Source organism: Myiozetetes cayanensis, unplaced genomic scaffold (assembly GCF_022539395.1).
Source record: "Myiozetetes cayanensis isolate MyiCay16 unplaced genomic scaffold, myiCay2020 scf22, whole genome shotgun sequence".
Classification (NCBI taxonomy): domain Eukaryota; kingdom Metazoa; phylum Chordata; class Aves; order Passeriformes; family Tyrannidae; genus Myiozetetes; species Myiozetetes cayanensis.
The window spans coordinates 8,570,732-8,587,666 of NW_026087434.1; the positions used below are offsets into that span (position 1 = coordinate 8,570,732).

General features: G+C 41.3%; 1 protein-coding gene across 1 annotated transcript in view; it reads left to right on the top strand.

Annotated features, from left to right (window-relative positions):
• The window catches only part of TBCD (tubulin folding cofactor D), a 114,014-nt gene that overhangs the window by 67,408 nt on the left and 29,671 nt on the right, over positions 1–16,935 (top strand). The window contains 8 exon segments of the mRNA XM_050319070.1: positions 97–170; positions 1,043–1,160; positions 2,058–2,118; positions 3,448–3,470; positions 10,640–10,671; positions 12,718–12,780; positions 13,196–13,272; positions 15,455–15,536. Of these exon segments, the coding sequence (XP_050175027.1) occupies positions 97–170; positions 1,043–1,160; positions 2,058–2,118; positions 3,448–3,470; positions 10,640–10,671; positions 12,718–12,780; positions 13,196–13,272; positions 15,455–15,536 (530 nt within the window).

Consider the following 16,935-nt stretch of genomic DNA (forward strand, 5'->3'; position numbering starts at 1 on the left):
GGGTTTTTTTTTTTTTTTTGCCTAGTCTCTTCCTGATGTTACTACTACTGAGTTACCAATGCCCCCAAGTCCTAAAATTCTTTCTTACACCCTCAGTGTCATTCGAGAGCTTTCAACCAAAGCCCTGCACAACATCACCCCCCGGGCCCCCGAGTACATGGCGAACGTGGGTAGGTACCAGCTGGGTCCTGCACTGGGGGCCACAGCCAGCCTGGGTAGCACAAATGGGTGCAGATTTAAACATGCACCAGGGCTTAGTAAAAATTAACATTCCCCCCTGCAGCTTCGTGCCCTGTAGGGACACCCATGGCTTCACCGGTTTGCAGATTTTGTGTCAAAATTCTCAAATACTGGCAGGTTGTTTTTATCTGGGGCGTGGGCTTCAGTCCCCTGACTGCACTGGACCCTGCTGGGTCTGTGGGGCATAAATGGGTGCAGTTGTGTGGGAACAACTCCAGCAGCTACTCCTCAAATTCCCAGGTTCTGCTGACAGTAAGGCTTTGATGTTGTAGAGGGTGGGGGGATCTGTTTTGTCTTGTCCAGTCTGACATCTGCAGCAGAATTCCTTTCTCTGTGTGTGTGTAATCAGATGTTTCTTAGCACGGTTTCCTCGGCCCATTCCAGATCCTGAGGATGTGCTGGCTGCATTTTAATGTGGCTGGAAGACAGCAGCTGGTCCCCAGTGGATCTGCAGTGACAGACCTTGCCTGGGCTCCCTGTCCTGGACTAGGAATGTGGCAGTTTACGTGGAAGTCAAATTCCATGGCAGTACAAGCCTCACTTCCTTTACTGCTCAGCCAGCCCAGTGCCCAGTAGTGATGTTACTTCATTTACTCCAGCCAGGGAGCTACAAAGTTGGGAGTACAAAGAATTGTCAGAATTTACTTTATTAAAACTTATTTTTCATAAAGTAGCCAGGATAGTTGACTTTCCAGAAACGCTTTCCCCATTTTATTTCTAGGCAGACATGATTACTTTTAGAACTGTGATCTGTCACTATGCTTTGTTTAAAAAAAAAAATTAATTATCTAATCTCTTTCAGTTTTGCCAAGACTTCTGCCTTTATCAGTGGGCTCAGATCTGCACACACGCCATGGGGCAATCCTTGCCTGTGCTGAGATCACCCATGCTCTGTGTAAACTGGCACAAGAGAATAATAGGTATTAATGCAAGATTATCTTGACTATAAATTTTCCTTTCATGTCTGGTCTATTGAAAGCTTCCTGAGTATAATTATGGAAATCTCCATCTCCCTGAACTGCTTTTCCATTGAATTTTTGTTTGGTTTTTGTCAGTGATGCCGAGCCTTCACGTTTTATTTGATGGTGGTTTAAACTTGAGTCTTAAAATTCATCATCAGGAAAGGGAGAACACTTGCTGCATTACTTAGAGAGTTCAAAGTGATCACTTAAATATGGATTAATCCCCTTTCCCCATAGGTGGGGGCCTTCCTGGTGAGGGGACAATGTTTTGTCTTCAGTGTAAGAGAAATCCTTCACACCTCCTCAAGCAGCTTGTTGAGTTGGACTGATGTAATTGTTGCTACTGGATTTCTGGTCCATGTATATTATATATATATATATATATATACATATATACATATACACACACACTCGTTTGCCATCAGTGTCTGTAGAAAGAATCTGGGTTAATTTTAAGGAGTTCCCTTTTCAAAAAGTTCAAGAAGAAGATGCAAAGCATTTTTTTATGTAATAGGAAATACTTGAAATAGATGGAAAGGTCACAGAAGTGTTGGAGTCCAGAAATACCACTGAGCTGAGAAATATTATTGGGATGTTACTGATTATAATGTTTATTGGGAAGTGATACTAATTTTATGTAGTCCTTTAGGAATGAGTTTGCTACATGATAAGGAAAGAGCTTCTTTTGTTATGCTTGCTCAACTATTTAAGATTAAATATTGCATATTTTTGCGGAGCATAATTTGGAACAAATGACTGATTTTTTGTTTGAAAGTGCAGTGTGATGTCATGGAAGAAAAATTATTTACAGCATGATTAGGAAACCTGCATTAAAAATTCTGCCTCCTTTTACAGATCTGTAACATACTATTTCAATGAAAAAACATTGGAGGGACTTAAACAAATCCACCAAGAGGTTTGTAACCAGTATAAATGTATTTTTTAACCTGGTGTATTGTATGATTTTTAAACAAAGATTTACAGCAAACCATGTCCCAGATGTGGTCCCAGAGCCCAGGCTGGCTGATAGCTGGGTGTGCTGGACCCTGGGTCTTACAGAGTGGTACTGGAGTCTGTTCTGCCTCTGCTGAGCCCCTTGCTCTGATACTCTAAGTCACATTTCTGAGATGGCTTTGACTCCCTTCCCCTCTGTCTCTGCTCCCTCTCTCGATGTACTGACTGGCCTTGCAGACCTGGGGGTCACTGTGGTCCAGGGAGACCTCCCAGTGAGCCTGTTCGGTCCCTGCATCCGTAATTTACTTGATAATTTACTTCCTAGACCTCAGAAGTCACATTCTGCATTTCAATTGATTCACTGTCTATATCTCTGCTTACGATAAAAGAAGCCTTGCCCTGCTCAGAGCAGTTCCAGATGCTTCCACAGAGATGGTTTTGCCTCTCTTGTCCCTTTATTTTTGGTGATCCCACGTTGTTTTTTATTTTTGGCTCCAATTTCTTCCCTGTTTGGAACAGCCAGTACTCCAGGGTTCAGGCTCCTGCTCCTTTCTGCAGGGTCTGTAGTACCTTTAGTCCCAGTCTGATGTGCTAAAGCTGTCAGGCTTCACCATTTACCCATTAAGAGCTGCTACCACAGGTTGAAAAAGCACCTTTGTCCTTCTTTAACTTTCTCATCTTGAAAGGCCTGAAAGTTTGGTCTGTGCTGTTACAGTGGCCTTGAGTTGTTATGATGCAGCTTTTGCTGTTGTTTGTAATTAATCTGCAAAGTTACCATAAACTCGTTTTTTTTTAATAGTTGGGGTTTTTTTGGGTTTTAGTACATAGAAGTGGAATAATCTGATTTTTTTTAGGTCTGCTGTAACATTGAAAATGAGCTAATATTTTTCAGTCACATTTGAATTTTTTCTGTTTAATCTGCAGCTAGCAGGTAATTTCAGTTATCAGCCAGTGCAGTCTATCACTCTGAAAGAACCAATGGTGGAAAACCAGTGTATTTTAAAAAGCCAAACTGGGTTCCAGGGAATGTGTAGGAACAGCTTGGATTTGGAATTCAGGAAACCAGTGCTTTATGAATGTGCTACCTTGATTTTCTTTGAATGGAAAGTTCAAGTGGGTATGGAGAGGTTCTTTTCAAAAAAAGTTTTTTCCTTTGACTTTTAATTTTAAAATTATCTGAAGGTTTGCACAGCTCACAGTATTTAGCATTGCATGTGAGGGGGGAGGAAATGAAAACACTTGGATCAAACAAACTCCACTAATATTAATATTTGTTGCTTCCCCCCCCCAGCTTTGCAGTCGTCAGTTGTACAGGTAAGAAAATGGATGCCAAAAAATCATTTTTTTGTACTGGGAAGTGTCAATTAGAAGGAATGAAAACAGTAGGATCTGGGGGGGGGGAGCTTTTGGTTTGTACAATTAGAGGCTGCCAGTCCCTCCCAGTCCCTCAGATTGTGGGTGCAGGTGGTTCAGAAAGGGCTACAGAACTGGCCTTTAATTAATGAGCCCCAAAATTATTTATTTATTTATTTGTTTAAAGGAGCTTCCCTCTCAGTTCTAGAATTGCTTTCCCCATCCTGTGTAATGGGCAGGTCAGGAGCGTTGCAAAAGGTTCAGGGCAATTTTTCAGCTCTTGCGACAAAGAAAATGTAAATGAGTTTTCACTGAGTTGTTTTTCATTTCCTATTTACTGAAACTTCCAGGAAATAAAGGGAGATTGCCTAAGTAACTGTTAAGTAAAAGTGAATTAAAACCAGGGTGTGACTTCAGAGTTTGTTCCTAACTTTAAGGAAATTAAAAAAAAACAGAATTAATGTCTTTTATTCCCTAGATGATTATATATATGAATTAGAGTTTTCATCTCTTTTAACTGACAACATTTTTTGGGCAGTTGGCACGTGACAAAACAGTAAACCTTAAGTAGTTTTTTAGTGTAATTATTAATCATTGATTAAAGAATTTTTTATGTAAGTATTTTTTTATCTTGAAACTTATTGAAAAAAAAAGATAAAATTGACTTCTCGAGGGTCGTACACAGGGGTGTGGAACTCCCAGTCCCAGCTGAGCCTGGGCTGGTGGATGGGCTTAGTGCTGATACCGTATATTTGTGTCTTTGTGGGTGGCTGTCTTGGCTTCCATAAATTCTTTAATGTCAGGGTGGAGCTTGGGTGTAATTTGTTTTTGTCATAATGTGCACTTCTTGCACTTAATGGTATTTATAAGATGCCTACAGAAATGTTTTCATTCTAGATAAGACTTCTAATTCAACTGCAAGCCTGATTGATTCACTGCTGTTTGCTCTCATGCTTAGGCTGAGGCAGAGATGTCTTCTCTAATCCATAGTTTAAAATATCGGTATGCATAAAATATTTTAGAGGAGGACAAGAAAAATAAACTGGGTTATGAAAACAAACCAACAATTGGAGTGTTGCTGGGCAAGCATTAAGTGAAACAAGCCCAACTCGTTTCGTGATGAGTAATTATTGCACATAATATTCCAAAGATTTCCATTTGAGAAATTGCTACCGGGAATTTTCAGCGTTCACAACATCTTGCAGGAATGCAGAAAACCTGTGTGTTTGATTTGTGTTTCAAGTTTTGAAAATGCATTAACAGAAAAGCATCTGGCCACACGTCTCAAGATGTTTTGCTTTCACTTCTGGCCACAGAACAGCCTTGTTAGGGGACTGAGTGGATTTTAATGCTTTGATCAGGATGTTTTCAGGAATTGTGGTGGCCTGCGAGAAAGGGGAAAGGAAGTGAAGTGTAAAAATCCTGGGTGGTTTTTTTTTTAAATATTTTTTAAATTGTAGTTTATAAATTTTAAACTGGGAAATGGGTCATGAGTTTCCTGGTTGTTTAATGTTTAGGCTTCTGTCGAATCCCTAAGGACCTCAAGTCAAAAAAGAGAAATCCAAAGTGGAGACACTCCAATTGGAGACACTCTCAGAGCTGCCCAACCATTTCACTTTGTTTAGCAGTTCTTGTAACATCTTTAACCTGATTTTAAAAAATGCCATAAATTATTCTTCAGACAGGACACATTCCAGGTTTTGAGCTATACTGAAATCAGTCTCAGTTTTGAATATACTTGAAGCAATCAAATTTGTTTATGCTAATTGTAGAAAATCCTGTCCTCTACTGTATTAACCTTTTTTTTTTTTTTTTTTTTAAATACAAGTATCTTTCTGTCTTCCTGTCCCAAGTCCTTCTCTGGGTTTACCATAGTACACTGAAAAAGGAGCCTGCAAGCCCGGGCACATCAGGGTGTACTTCCTCCCATTAGCCTTGATCCTGACACATCTGATGCACTGGTTTGTCTGGAGGAGCTGGTTGCTTGGAGGATTTGCATGGGCACTTCCAGCTGTGGATTGCACAGGGAGCCTGGGTTTCTGTGTTCCCTGGGCACTGGTTGGAGCACGTCATATGCAAACCATGCCCCTCGGAGCATTTGCGTCTTGCGCCTCTTCCGCGCTGTTCAGCTCAGAAAGCTGCAACAATTGGGCTATATTTTATTTGCTCTAAATGTTACTTTTATATATAAAACCCCAAGACAAGAACCTGTGGCATCTGTTGCCTCGAGCTGTGTTACTTGGGTTAGGAAGTCACTCTGGTTTAAACTCAGTGTCAGTCGTCAGCCTGATTTATGTTCTGCTTCCCCTGCTCCACCATGGTTAGTACCTCTTTTTTTGGTAGCAGATCTCTTCCTGTCGTGCATCTCAGACTTTGTACTCATTCTCAATACTCCTTCTCCCAAGTAACAAGTGATAGGAAAGAGGAAATGGCCATAAGTGTCACCAGGGAACGTTTAGGTTGGATATTGGAAAAAATGACTTCGCTGAAAGGGTTGAGGAGCAGTGGAAGAGGTTGCCCAGGGCAGTGGTGGAGTCACCATGCCTGGAGGGATTTAAAAACCAGGTAGATCTGGCTCTTGAGGACATGTTTTAGTGCTGGGTTAGTGGTTGGACTCTATGATCCTGAAGGTCTTTTCCAACATGAACAATTTAGGATTTGATAGTATGAAAAGTCTTCAAGGAAACAGTAGTTGTGTTAAAAAATGCCTCATGTGATATAAGGTTCCTGAGTGACTATTCAGCTGAACAGATAATCAGAATTTTTTTTACCTTTCTTGTAGCCAGTTCTGAATCTGATAATGTAGGTCTTAATTCCTCACTGGGGTCTTCAGTGTCCTTGTGTGGGGAAGTGGAGGGGCAGATACCGATCTCTCCACTCTTGTGACCAGTGACAGGACTCAGGGAACGGCTGGAGCTGAGTTGGGGGAGGTTTAGATTGGATATCAGGAAAAGGTTTATCACCCACAGGATGATTGAGCAGCTCTTGATTGAGGACTGTAACAGGTTCCCCAGGGAAGTTGGGGTGTCCTGTGCAGGGCTAAGACTTGGACTCGATGATCCTGATGGGCCCCTTCAAACTCAACATATTCTGTGATTCTGTGAGAGTTGTGTGACAAGATTAGGAACAGCTATGGAAGTTCTGCAGATGGATGCTCTGGGCTTCCTCCAGGTGGTTGCACTGCACTTCTGTGTTTGAGCAAATGCTGTTTATTGGCCCTGGGGGGTTCCATCCGAGCTGGATGTGTCGGGATGTGCGACGTTCCTCAGCGACTCCCACGCCGGCGAGTGCGACGTGCCGCACGCCGAGCTCTGCTCTGAGCTCATTCCTGCAGCCTCTGAAGAGCCTGGCTGTGCGTGTTGCCTGTCAGCTGTGTCAGCCCAGCAGGTTCAGGAGCTTAGAACAGCAGCTCGTGTCAGTTGAACTGGCATCGGCGGAGTTTCGGCTTTTCCAGCACAGTAAGGTGGCCCGCGGGTGTCGACAGGTGCTGGGCAAAAGAGAAACTTGTCTCGTTTCAAAGGCCTTTAAGGTTGTAACTAATCTTGATGGTTTCAGGGCAAATGTGTTTCTTGGCACTCAGCTGCCTAGAAGAGTTTTTTAGGCATATTAGCTTAATCAGCAAATAATTCCAGCCTTGCAACAAAGCTCATCGTAGCAGTTCTTCCAAGTTCAGGTGGTTTTATGCACCCAGGAGCACGATGGCTCTGGGAGATGGTGCTGCACTGTGCTCTGAAGAGTTATAAAGTGAAATTCCTCTGCTGCAAACTGAAGCCATTGGGAAAACTTTTACTTCCAGGGAGCCAGGATTTCACCTGTAGCATTCTGGTGTTGGAATACACAGTGTGTATGGTCGGCATACAGATTTACAGCAACCTAAAAAGAGGTGTTTGTCAGGCCAGTAGAGTTTATTTTGTGCATCTTGAAGGGTTGGCCATAAAAGCTTTGTTAAATACAGGGTCTGTTCATCTGTGTTCAGGGGTTCCCTTTCCCCCTCTGTGTACCCTCTGAGAAAACCCTTCTGTACCTCCAAAGCCCAGTGAATGTGCAACCTGGGCCTTTTAAGATACCTCAGTTCTGTTTGGGACAAAGAATTCCCAAGGCAAATACTCAGTTACTATTCATATGGAGATGAAATACTTGTTCTCAGCTTCCTGGAAATGCAGTGTTTGCAATTGAATCTCTTCAGCCATTCCAGTACTTTTAGGTTCAGATCTGGATGTCTGTGAAAACAAAGATGCTGTTCAGTTCCAAACAGCTTCAGTTACTGTTGCTTTCATAATCCTAAAGAGGAATTCTGGTCTTCTCACAAAAAAGCAGGTTTTAAACAATTAAAAAAATTAAATCCACAGAAGTACTTTGAACTTCTTTATGCCCTGAGAACTGCCACTGGTTCTGATTCAGGCCAACATAATAATGAAATAGATTCTGTCATTCTTAGGTCAGTAATCTTAATTCATCTGTTCTGCAAGGGATTGTATATTTTATTTTCCACAAGTAAATTGTGACTCACCCCAGGATATTTCTAGAAGAGAAGCAATGCTGTGGAACTGCACATAGGAGGGAATGCTCAGGAGCTCGTGGAGCCTGGGCACTGCATCAATCAATTTGCAAACTGAATTAATAATTAAACCCTGAAACAGGTACATCTAATAAAGTGACGCAACCTGTGGATGTGCCTTTGGAATAAAAAAGAAGGAATACTGACTGTACAGCAAAATTCAGAATCTCTGAATTAGGTAGATCCGTATCTTTTTAATTTGCTGAAATACTGTCAAGCAAGATAAAGTTAATAGAAAGATGTGCATCGTGTTTGACAAACTAAGCACTGACTGAGGAAAGATCTTGGACTGTGATAGAACTCTCAGTTCTTAAGAGTGAAATATGTATGAGCTGTGGAAAAAGGGAAAAATCAGCTCTATTGGTGGATTTACCGTGGTGTCCAGGCAAGAAACAACTTGAGAAGCTTTGCAGAGGAGCACACAGGGATCGTGGTGCCTCCACAGATGGATTTGATGAGAGTTTGTGTGTTCCATGGAAATCTTCCTGTGCAAATCCCTGCCACCATTCTGCATTCTTGCATGGGGACAACAATCCTCAGCGAGGCTCCAAACTCTGGAATTAAATTGAGTTGGTTAAACGCCAGAGGAAGGGATAGCTGTCAAATTATTAACATCAGAGCAGCTTGAAGTGGCCTGACTTCCTTCTTGGCAGCGCGAGGAAGTGGAGAAGAGCAGCCTTTGTGACTCAGTTCTTGCTTTGTAGTTGGAACAGAACAGTCCATATCTGAATCCCTGCATCAGCAGACTCTGCTGCACACCAAACACATTTACAGGATGATTATTTTACACTCATTTGCAGTAAGGCAAGCAGACAAAAGGGAAGGAAAGGGTGAGGGCAAAATGAAGGGAGAAAGAAGTGTGGAAGAGGAAGCAAGACTGGCCACATCAGTCGCCTGCTTTTGCTGCTGTCTCGACTCCTTGCATCACTTTTTTGTTTTCTAATTTAAATTTTTTAGAAGCTGGAGAGCAGACAGCATGGCAGGAAGGTGGGGTAGGCAATACAAAGACCTTATCAGCATGAGGATGTGGAATCTGTGCTTGCTTCCTCCAGTGATAAACTGGGGATTATTACATTGAGCTTAACTTATATTGATTGTCCAAAGCAAAAGTTTCTCAATTAAAGGAAGTGCTGATCCATGGCAAAAGAGAATATTGTGGAGTTGGCATCTCTGCATTACCTGAAACACCAGTGAAAATGTTGAGCAGTCAGAATCCCAGAGCCTGTTACAGGAGGCACCTGCTTGTGTGGAATGGAAAAAACTTGTTTAAAATGTTCAGGCTTTTGAAGCTCACATGAAGGGATGAATTGGAGAACAAAGTTGGAAGAGTTGTTAGGGTTTATATGCTGGCCTTCTGAGCACAGCTACTAATTTTGTTGTGGGGAGGGAGGAGCAGAGGAGGGAAGAAAATGTTTAGGAAAAAAGAAAACAACCGACGAGCAAATAAACAAAAAAGCTTTTGTTGTTCCTCCCCCTTGCTGGGAGTTTTTGCCAGAGCAGGGCCATGCAAACAGGTGATTAAGGGTTTGGCACACCTCAGGGAGGAAATATTCCAGCAGAAGTGAAGGGAGACAAGAAGGAGTCAAGGGAGGAAATATCCAAAGGAAGGGCAGGTCAAAGGTTCACAGAATGGAACAGCTGGAGCCACAGAGGGTGACACTGAGCAAAACACCCCAGGCAGTGCTCACAGAGCCTTGGGGATGGAGATCCATGCAGCCAGGAGATGTCTCTGCCCAGAGCCAGGAGAGGCCAAGGAATGGGAACAGGCCACTTTTCCATTTCCAGGACACTTCTCCCCTTTCCCACTTTCTGCACAGCTCAGACTTTCTCCTCCTGGTGCTGTCGGTGGTTCTTGTTCAGAGTAACTGGGCTGAGCTCTGAGCTGGTGAGACCATCTTTGTGGAACACACATTTACCTCAGGAGGCTCTGGGGCATCTTGAGCCATTTTGTTTCCCTTTTCTGATGCACTGGAAGTTTTTACCCCCTCACTTGGGGTGATAAACACAAAATCACCTGGGAAAGGGCTTGAGCAGGAAAGGAGAGGGTGAAGGGAGAAGGGTGAGAAACCTCATCAGGACAGTAAACCAGGTAACATTTGTGAAAATGGGAACTGGGAGGTGAAGTTTCTATTTAATGTCACAGAGGTGAAGATTGTGTTACAAAATTGCACGTAATTGCTTTTGAGTTCTGGAATCAGAAGCTGGTAGAGACTGTATGACTGGAAAGTCCTTTGGCAAGTTCCATGGGTTTGGAATGCTTCTGAAGCAAGTGAGAAGAAAAGCAGCATGAACTTGACAGTATTTTATCATTCACATTAAGAATTAGAAAGCCTGGGAGTGCATTTTTGCAAGAAGAAAGCTAAATATTCAGGAGGGTTTTGTATAAATCACGGTGACGTAAAGAAAAGTTATTTAAAAAGAAGTATCTTCAAGTATTTTAGATACAAAACTGCAGGTGTTTTGTGCTCTGCTTTCATCCTGAAATGGTTTTGAGGGGTTTTTGCTCACTGTAGGCAATACACTTGGGTTGCCTGTGGTTGGTTGTTCTCTGAAGGCTGTTTCTCCTTCGCAGGGGTTTGGGTGGAGAACTGATGAGACCGGCTGGTGAGTACCACAGTGGGGTGTGACACAGAAAGGGGCCCTAAGGAATTCCTCTGTTTACTTATTTCCAGTGTGTTTTGCATATGTTGTGTTGAATGCATGAGCAAAGTATGCACAGAATTAAAAAGTACAGACTTTGAAGGCCAGTCAGGAGATGGGTGCACCAGAACACTTGTGAATAACTGTGGAAGAGCTGGAGGTAGTTCTGGAGTTTGTCACGTGTTCTCTCCTTCCATTGCTGCACACAGTGAACCCTTTTTCAGGGTTGAACTGGCTTCCTTCAGTGATTTACTCAGATTCCTCTCCAGCAGAGAGATGATCTGCACATTAAGACAGATGCCATCGTGGAAACAATGATTTTATCACGATGTGTGTGTGCAGAAGTGAAGCATAAAGACCATATAAACAATAGTCTGTGGAAAGCGTGCCATCACAGAAAAGATGGAGTTTGAAGATTGTTGTACACTAAAAAGGAAGGGCATTGCAGGAAAAAGTAACCTGGGTGGATAAGGAAATGATGCTGACTTGGGGTTCCTGCTTCTGGGTTGAACAAAGAAAGTGCTACAGAGCAGGTTCCAGCCTGGAAGATGTGAAGCCATCACCAAGGGTGAAGGAATTTCAGGACCAAGATGGAAGAGTGATCAAATAGGAGGGGTGAAGGGGGCAGGGGGATTTCTGCAGTCTTTGAATCGTGTGACATGGAGATGCAGGCTGAAAGAACAGGTAGTTTTTTGCAATATGTTTTAGCTTTCAAGCAGTTGAATATTTCGTGGTTTTGGAGTAGTACAAGTGACAGTATTTTGGCATGATACAACTGTGTAGGTGGAATAAGAGAAGAATAGAAAATGTTCCACAAATTGCCTGCATGTCTAATGAAGATGATGGTCTCAACCACAACAGAGCACAAAGAAGAGCAGAGAGCTGAGGAGGAATCCCAAGAGACTCAGGTTTAGTCACACTGTACTTCACCTTGTCTGTGAATAAATATTGGCACAGAGAGGCTGACACCCAATACTGAATGGGGTTTGTGACATTATGATGGTCAGGAATGGGTTCAAGAGCAGATTTGGAGCCCAGTAGGTTGATTATAAATGAAGAAGATGATGAGCTGTGCACAGAGCCCAGAGGAAGATTCAAAGATTAAACTGCGGGAGGAGAGGAAAACAAAAGGGTGGCATTACATTATACAGTGCTTGTTCTGTCCTCTCCCTCCTCTCCACCAGCTCTAAAGCAGCCTGGCAGTGAGGATGGATCTCTACCCATCTGCTTTGTTTGCACTGAACACCAGGAGGTGAAAATACATGGTATTCCCCAAGTGTCAGGTTGAGCAACACAGTCAGTCTGTTGCCCAGGAATTTTGCAGTGTTTACTGTGTTAATCTCCATTCCCCCAAAAAAGCCTCAAAACACTGAAAAAACGGCGTAATTCTCAAAGTGGGTTTGTAAGCTCAGAGCTCATTTAATTTCATGGATTCAAAATCATAAGGATTTCATTATTAAAATGACGTTTTCACATGTTCAGAGTATCAAAGGAAATGAAGCTGCATCCAGTTTCATAGCTCCTGGCTCTGTGCACTGAGCAGATGATGCTCCTTGGAGGTCCAAAAAAAATGTGAATAAGAAGTAGGAAAACCTGCCATATGTATTTGAATAGTTTTTTCGAGGCTGCAATGATTTATCCTTGTCCAAGCTGGTTCACTGTCAGTGATGCTACAGGGCTGTTTACAGGCTGGTACAGAAACAAAAAAGTGGTTGATGTGTTTGTGCACACCTTGAGTGGCAGAGGGGGAAAACATCCCCCCAAACAGGGGATTTTCATGAATGATGGGACTAATTCGTGTCAGAGAACAGTTTCTGCATAGTAGCTATCTTTTGTATAAGTGTTACTTCCTTTCAGTTTTTAATATCACTTATTTTGGACATTTATTTGCAGATGTTCTTCAGTTGAAAATTAGTGCTAATGTAATTTTATGTGGTTGTATCTTCAAAATTGCAGCAATTTTTCTTTTGTTTTTGTATTTATTAAGTTATCAAACTTATTTTCTTGCAGTCTGCACTTTAATTGAAAAGCTGTCGCTATCAAAAATGCCATTTAGAGGAGATCCAATCATTGGTACGTCCTATTTTAAATAACCTTCCATGATCTTTGTAGCTATTCATTAAACTAAAGTATTAACAAATTATGTTCTTTAAAAAGAATCAAGATTAGTGGGGTCGAGTGGCCTAAAAAAAAATCCCAAAAAATACCCAAATAGTGCAGCAGATGCTGATAGCATTTGTAGATTTGTTTTGTAGCTGTTAACTTGACAAAAAAAAAAAAGTATTAGTGTTCAGCATCACCAGGCACTGTGGACATGGTAACCCAAGCTGGAATGGCTGTACTGAGAGTCACAACCTTGTTCAGTTTGGAAAATCAGGGAAATAGGTCAATCTGTGTGCTCGTTGGTATGGAAAAAAATAAAAGTGAGAATGTTGAAATAGAGAAAGTAATCAAAATTAATGCTTTTTTTTACACCTTTACATTTCAGGTGGTTGGCAGTGGTTAATAAATGACAGTCTGAGACATCTCACTCTTGTTTCCAGTGGTGCACGACAGCACATAAAGGTACAGGAGTTCCTTCTCGAAATCAAATGGACCTTTTTGAGTTAATACTTGAACAGTTATCCCCAAAGTTCTTGTCTGTGTGTTTGGACAAGGTGGTTGTGCAGTGTGAGGAGTCATTGGTGGCTGCTGGAAGGTACTTTCTGTTGGCATGGAGAGGGTATTTTGCCTCTGTTTTGGAGTATTTGTGCAAGATACATTGATTTTGGTGGTTTCAGAGAGCTCGTGTGAGAATCAGAAATCCTCTGGATGATTCTCCTCAGGCCTGACGTGCCCACGGAGTTTTGCAGCTCTGTGAGTGTTGGTTTGAGCCACCAGAGTTATTCAGGACAACGTGCTTAAATGTTCCATTGAACTCTGCTGCAAATCATTTTGCTGTGCTCTCAAACTGTTCTAGTTCTGAATATTAAATCAATTTATGGATTTCATGCTATTTCATGTCCATGATCTCAACACCTCCAGTTATTTGCCTTAATTTTCCCAAGGAATCCCATGACAGTTTGATCTCGTGCTCTTAAAGGCTGTGCTGAACTATAAAGGCAGTTTTTGTCTGCCCTGTTGGAGCTTACAGCCATCACAGAGGTAATTTGAATGTAACATATTGTGTTCATCGTGGTAGGTTTTAATAATAAGATAAAAAGCCATTCCAAGTATCTTTGTAGCTCATCTTGTCATCCTCGGGAGACAGAGCAGACTGGAACGTGTCCAAATCACTGAAGAAAATTAAAAGATGAAATTTGAATTCTTAGGATATTCTTTTGGCATTACCAGTGTATTCCAAGTGTCTGTGTGTCTTATAACTGGAACTTCTAAGCCAAGCTTAGAACAATTAATTACAGGCTTTGGAGACTTATTGACTTGTTTGGTTAACGTTAATTAATGTTGAGCAAAGTATGTTTAGTAAAAGTCAATTCTCACTTGATTTCTCCATCTGTTTTAGAGAGAAATAATTTTAAGGGCAGTGCTTAAGATGTTGAAAAGTCATCTTTTCTTTTCTTTCTGACATACATGTCGTGGTTTTGCCCACCAGCAATGCCAAAGGAATATCCTAAGAATTCAAATTTGCATTCAAATTGGCATTACCAATGTATCTTCATACATTTGAGGTGAAAAACATTAAATTTAGGAAGTAAAGGATCTGAGCAACCTGGTCTGGTTAAAGTGTCCCTGCCCATGGCAGGAGGTTGGATGAGAAGCCCTTTAAAGGTCCCTTGGAACCCAGACCGTTCTCTGATCTGCAGCAATTAGATAATTCTGTATATTTTGGTGCTCTCATTCCTGTGGTAGTTGGAATATTGTGTAGAGGAATGCTGGTTTTCTTTCAAGTCCTTGATTTTGTGTAGGGAACAAGTCTGAGGTGTCTTTGAGGGCAGAATGAATCAGCTGGGCAGGATTTCTGTGTTATATTGAAGATTTCTCATACCCGGAGAACATGAGTACTATTAAGTATCACAGCTATTAACATGAAGTGAACAATGCATAGCTTTTGTGTGCTCTCACATTTATTATAATGTTGGGCAGCATTACATTAGTAGCTGAAAAGTGTAATTCAGCCATAAATTTTAAGAGAAAACCTGTTACATGCTTTTTGGAATAGCAGCTGAGTTATTTTGTGTTCTGTGTCAGTGACTGAAACCACCCTAAAAATGAGGAGGTTCACGTTTAATACACAACTTTTGATCCTTTTCTAAACCAGTTAAGATGGAGGCACAAGGCCTGTGATACTGGATGGTTTGGGTTATTTGTTTATAACTAACCTACAGTCTATGGGGTTTTTTTCTGTATTTCCTTTCTGGAGCTTTCTAGGGAAATAGGGTTTGTTTCATGTCAATCTGGCATCAGTTTATGAAATAATGACCTGTATGAAATAATGACCTGTGTATTTTGTGATGCTGTGCCATCCTGGAGGTCTTTCAACTGAACTGAAAATAAAGTTCATACATTACTGTCATTGTCTTCAACACTAATTTATCTTACTGGTCATTTTGAAGGCATAAGAGTAGAATCTGTTTTGTTTTTAATTACATAGGTTTCCTGTTCTTAAACCAGTACTGGGAAGAAATAAAAAGAAAATAAATGCCAGTAGCTGAAGAGAATTATTTTTTTTTTTAAATCCACTTAAAAAATTTAAGCACAGTTATCATAAAGTGTGAACTGAGTAAATATATCTGTGTCTTTGTTGCAGGAGTCTGCAGTGTCTGCTCTGGCTGCCCTGTGCAATGAATTTTACATCAATGAGGAGGGAGAAGCTGATCCAGCTCTGCAGGGTAATGACTCATGTTTACCATGGAGGCACAAAATATTGGGCTGGACCTAACTTGCACTTTGGAGCTATTGCATAAATTGGGGAGGGGCATCTCTGATCTTAAAGGACCTTAAAATTCTTCAGGAAAAAGTGATAAACCCAACTAAAAGGCTGGGAAATGTCTCAGGGGCTTTGCTGGCTTAAGGTAAATGCAAGGTAGCACAATAATGAATACTGGGGAAAACTATATTGCTTTTTTATTTCATACTGTAAAACAAAGAGGCAAAAATTATGTGTTGGTGGCAAATCCTAAATTTGAACAAAGCAGGGTATTTTCACATCATATTTTAGTGGCTGATTTACTGAAGAATTGCTCAGGGATGAGAAAAGGACACCAAGGACACACAAAGACGTGCATGTGGAACCTCGTGTTTGGACTGGGATCAGCAGTACAGGAGGAGGCTGAAACTTTTGTTTGGGCCATGTGACTCAGCAGCTTTTTTTATGCTGTTTGTCTTTGACTTCTCTTTGTTTCAAGTATCAGATTGTATCGTGTCCATCAGAGACAGGTCGCTGGATTGTACAGATAAATACTCTAAAAATAGCAACATTTAGGTTCTTGGTTTTTTAAAATATGACAGTGAATTTACATATACTTGATAAAATAGTGATTTAGTATTTTTTGCAATGACTAAATCAGGTAACAGAATACCTCATTATTTATTTCTATTACAGTTGTCTCAAAATGAGCATAATACTGATCATATTTACAGTTACATGCAGTCCATGCCCCAAAGAAGGTTATGGCTGAAATGTAAAAGCTGTCTATCTTGATTTTTTTTTTTTAATTTAATATTACTAAATCTCTCTATGAAAAAAACATATATATATTCCAAACCCATCCCTTTCCTTCCTGGAGGTTGGCCCTGCCTCCCAGACTTTTTGTGGGCAGCTTGGGAAGGTGTGATGTGGTGCTGAGGCAGATAAAACCCCCCAGCCTCAGGGGAAGGGTCATGTGGAAAACCAGAGCACACTGGGCAGCAGGAGACAATGCTGAATCAAAGCAAACAAGCTAAAAATGAGTTGAAAGATTGATAGGTCACCTTTTATATAAATATGAAGTTTCAAGTTGCTGGAAAAGTGGACTGGAAAACTCAGTCAGATGTCCAAAAGTGCAGGGAGAAGGGATCCTGCTGGAAGCACAGCAACAGGTGGCTGCAGCAGTTGTTGCTGTACTCCTTTAGATCCCTGGGAAGCCTAATTGTTTTTTTTCCTGGATTCTGGGTTAATTTTTTGTCTGGCTTGTGCTTGAAAGAACTGTGGTGATGTGGCCATGGTGATCTAGGGGCATACTGAGAGTCAGATTTGTAGATACTGACAAAATTTTTGATCAGACTTTCTGGAATAGAACTGTTAGTTGG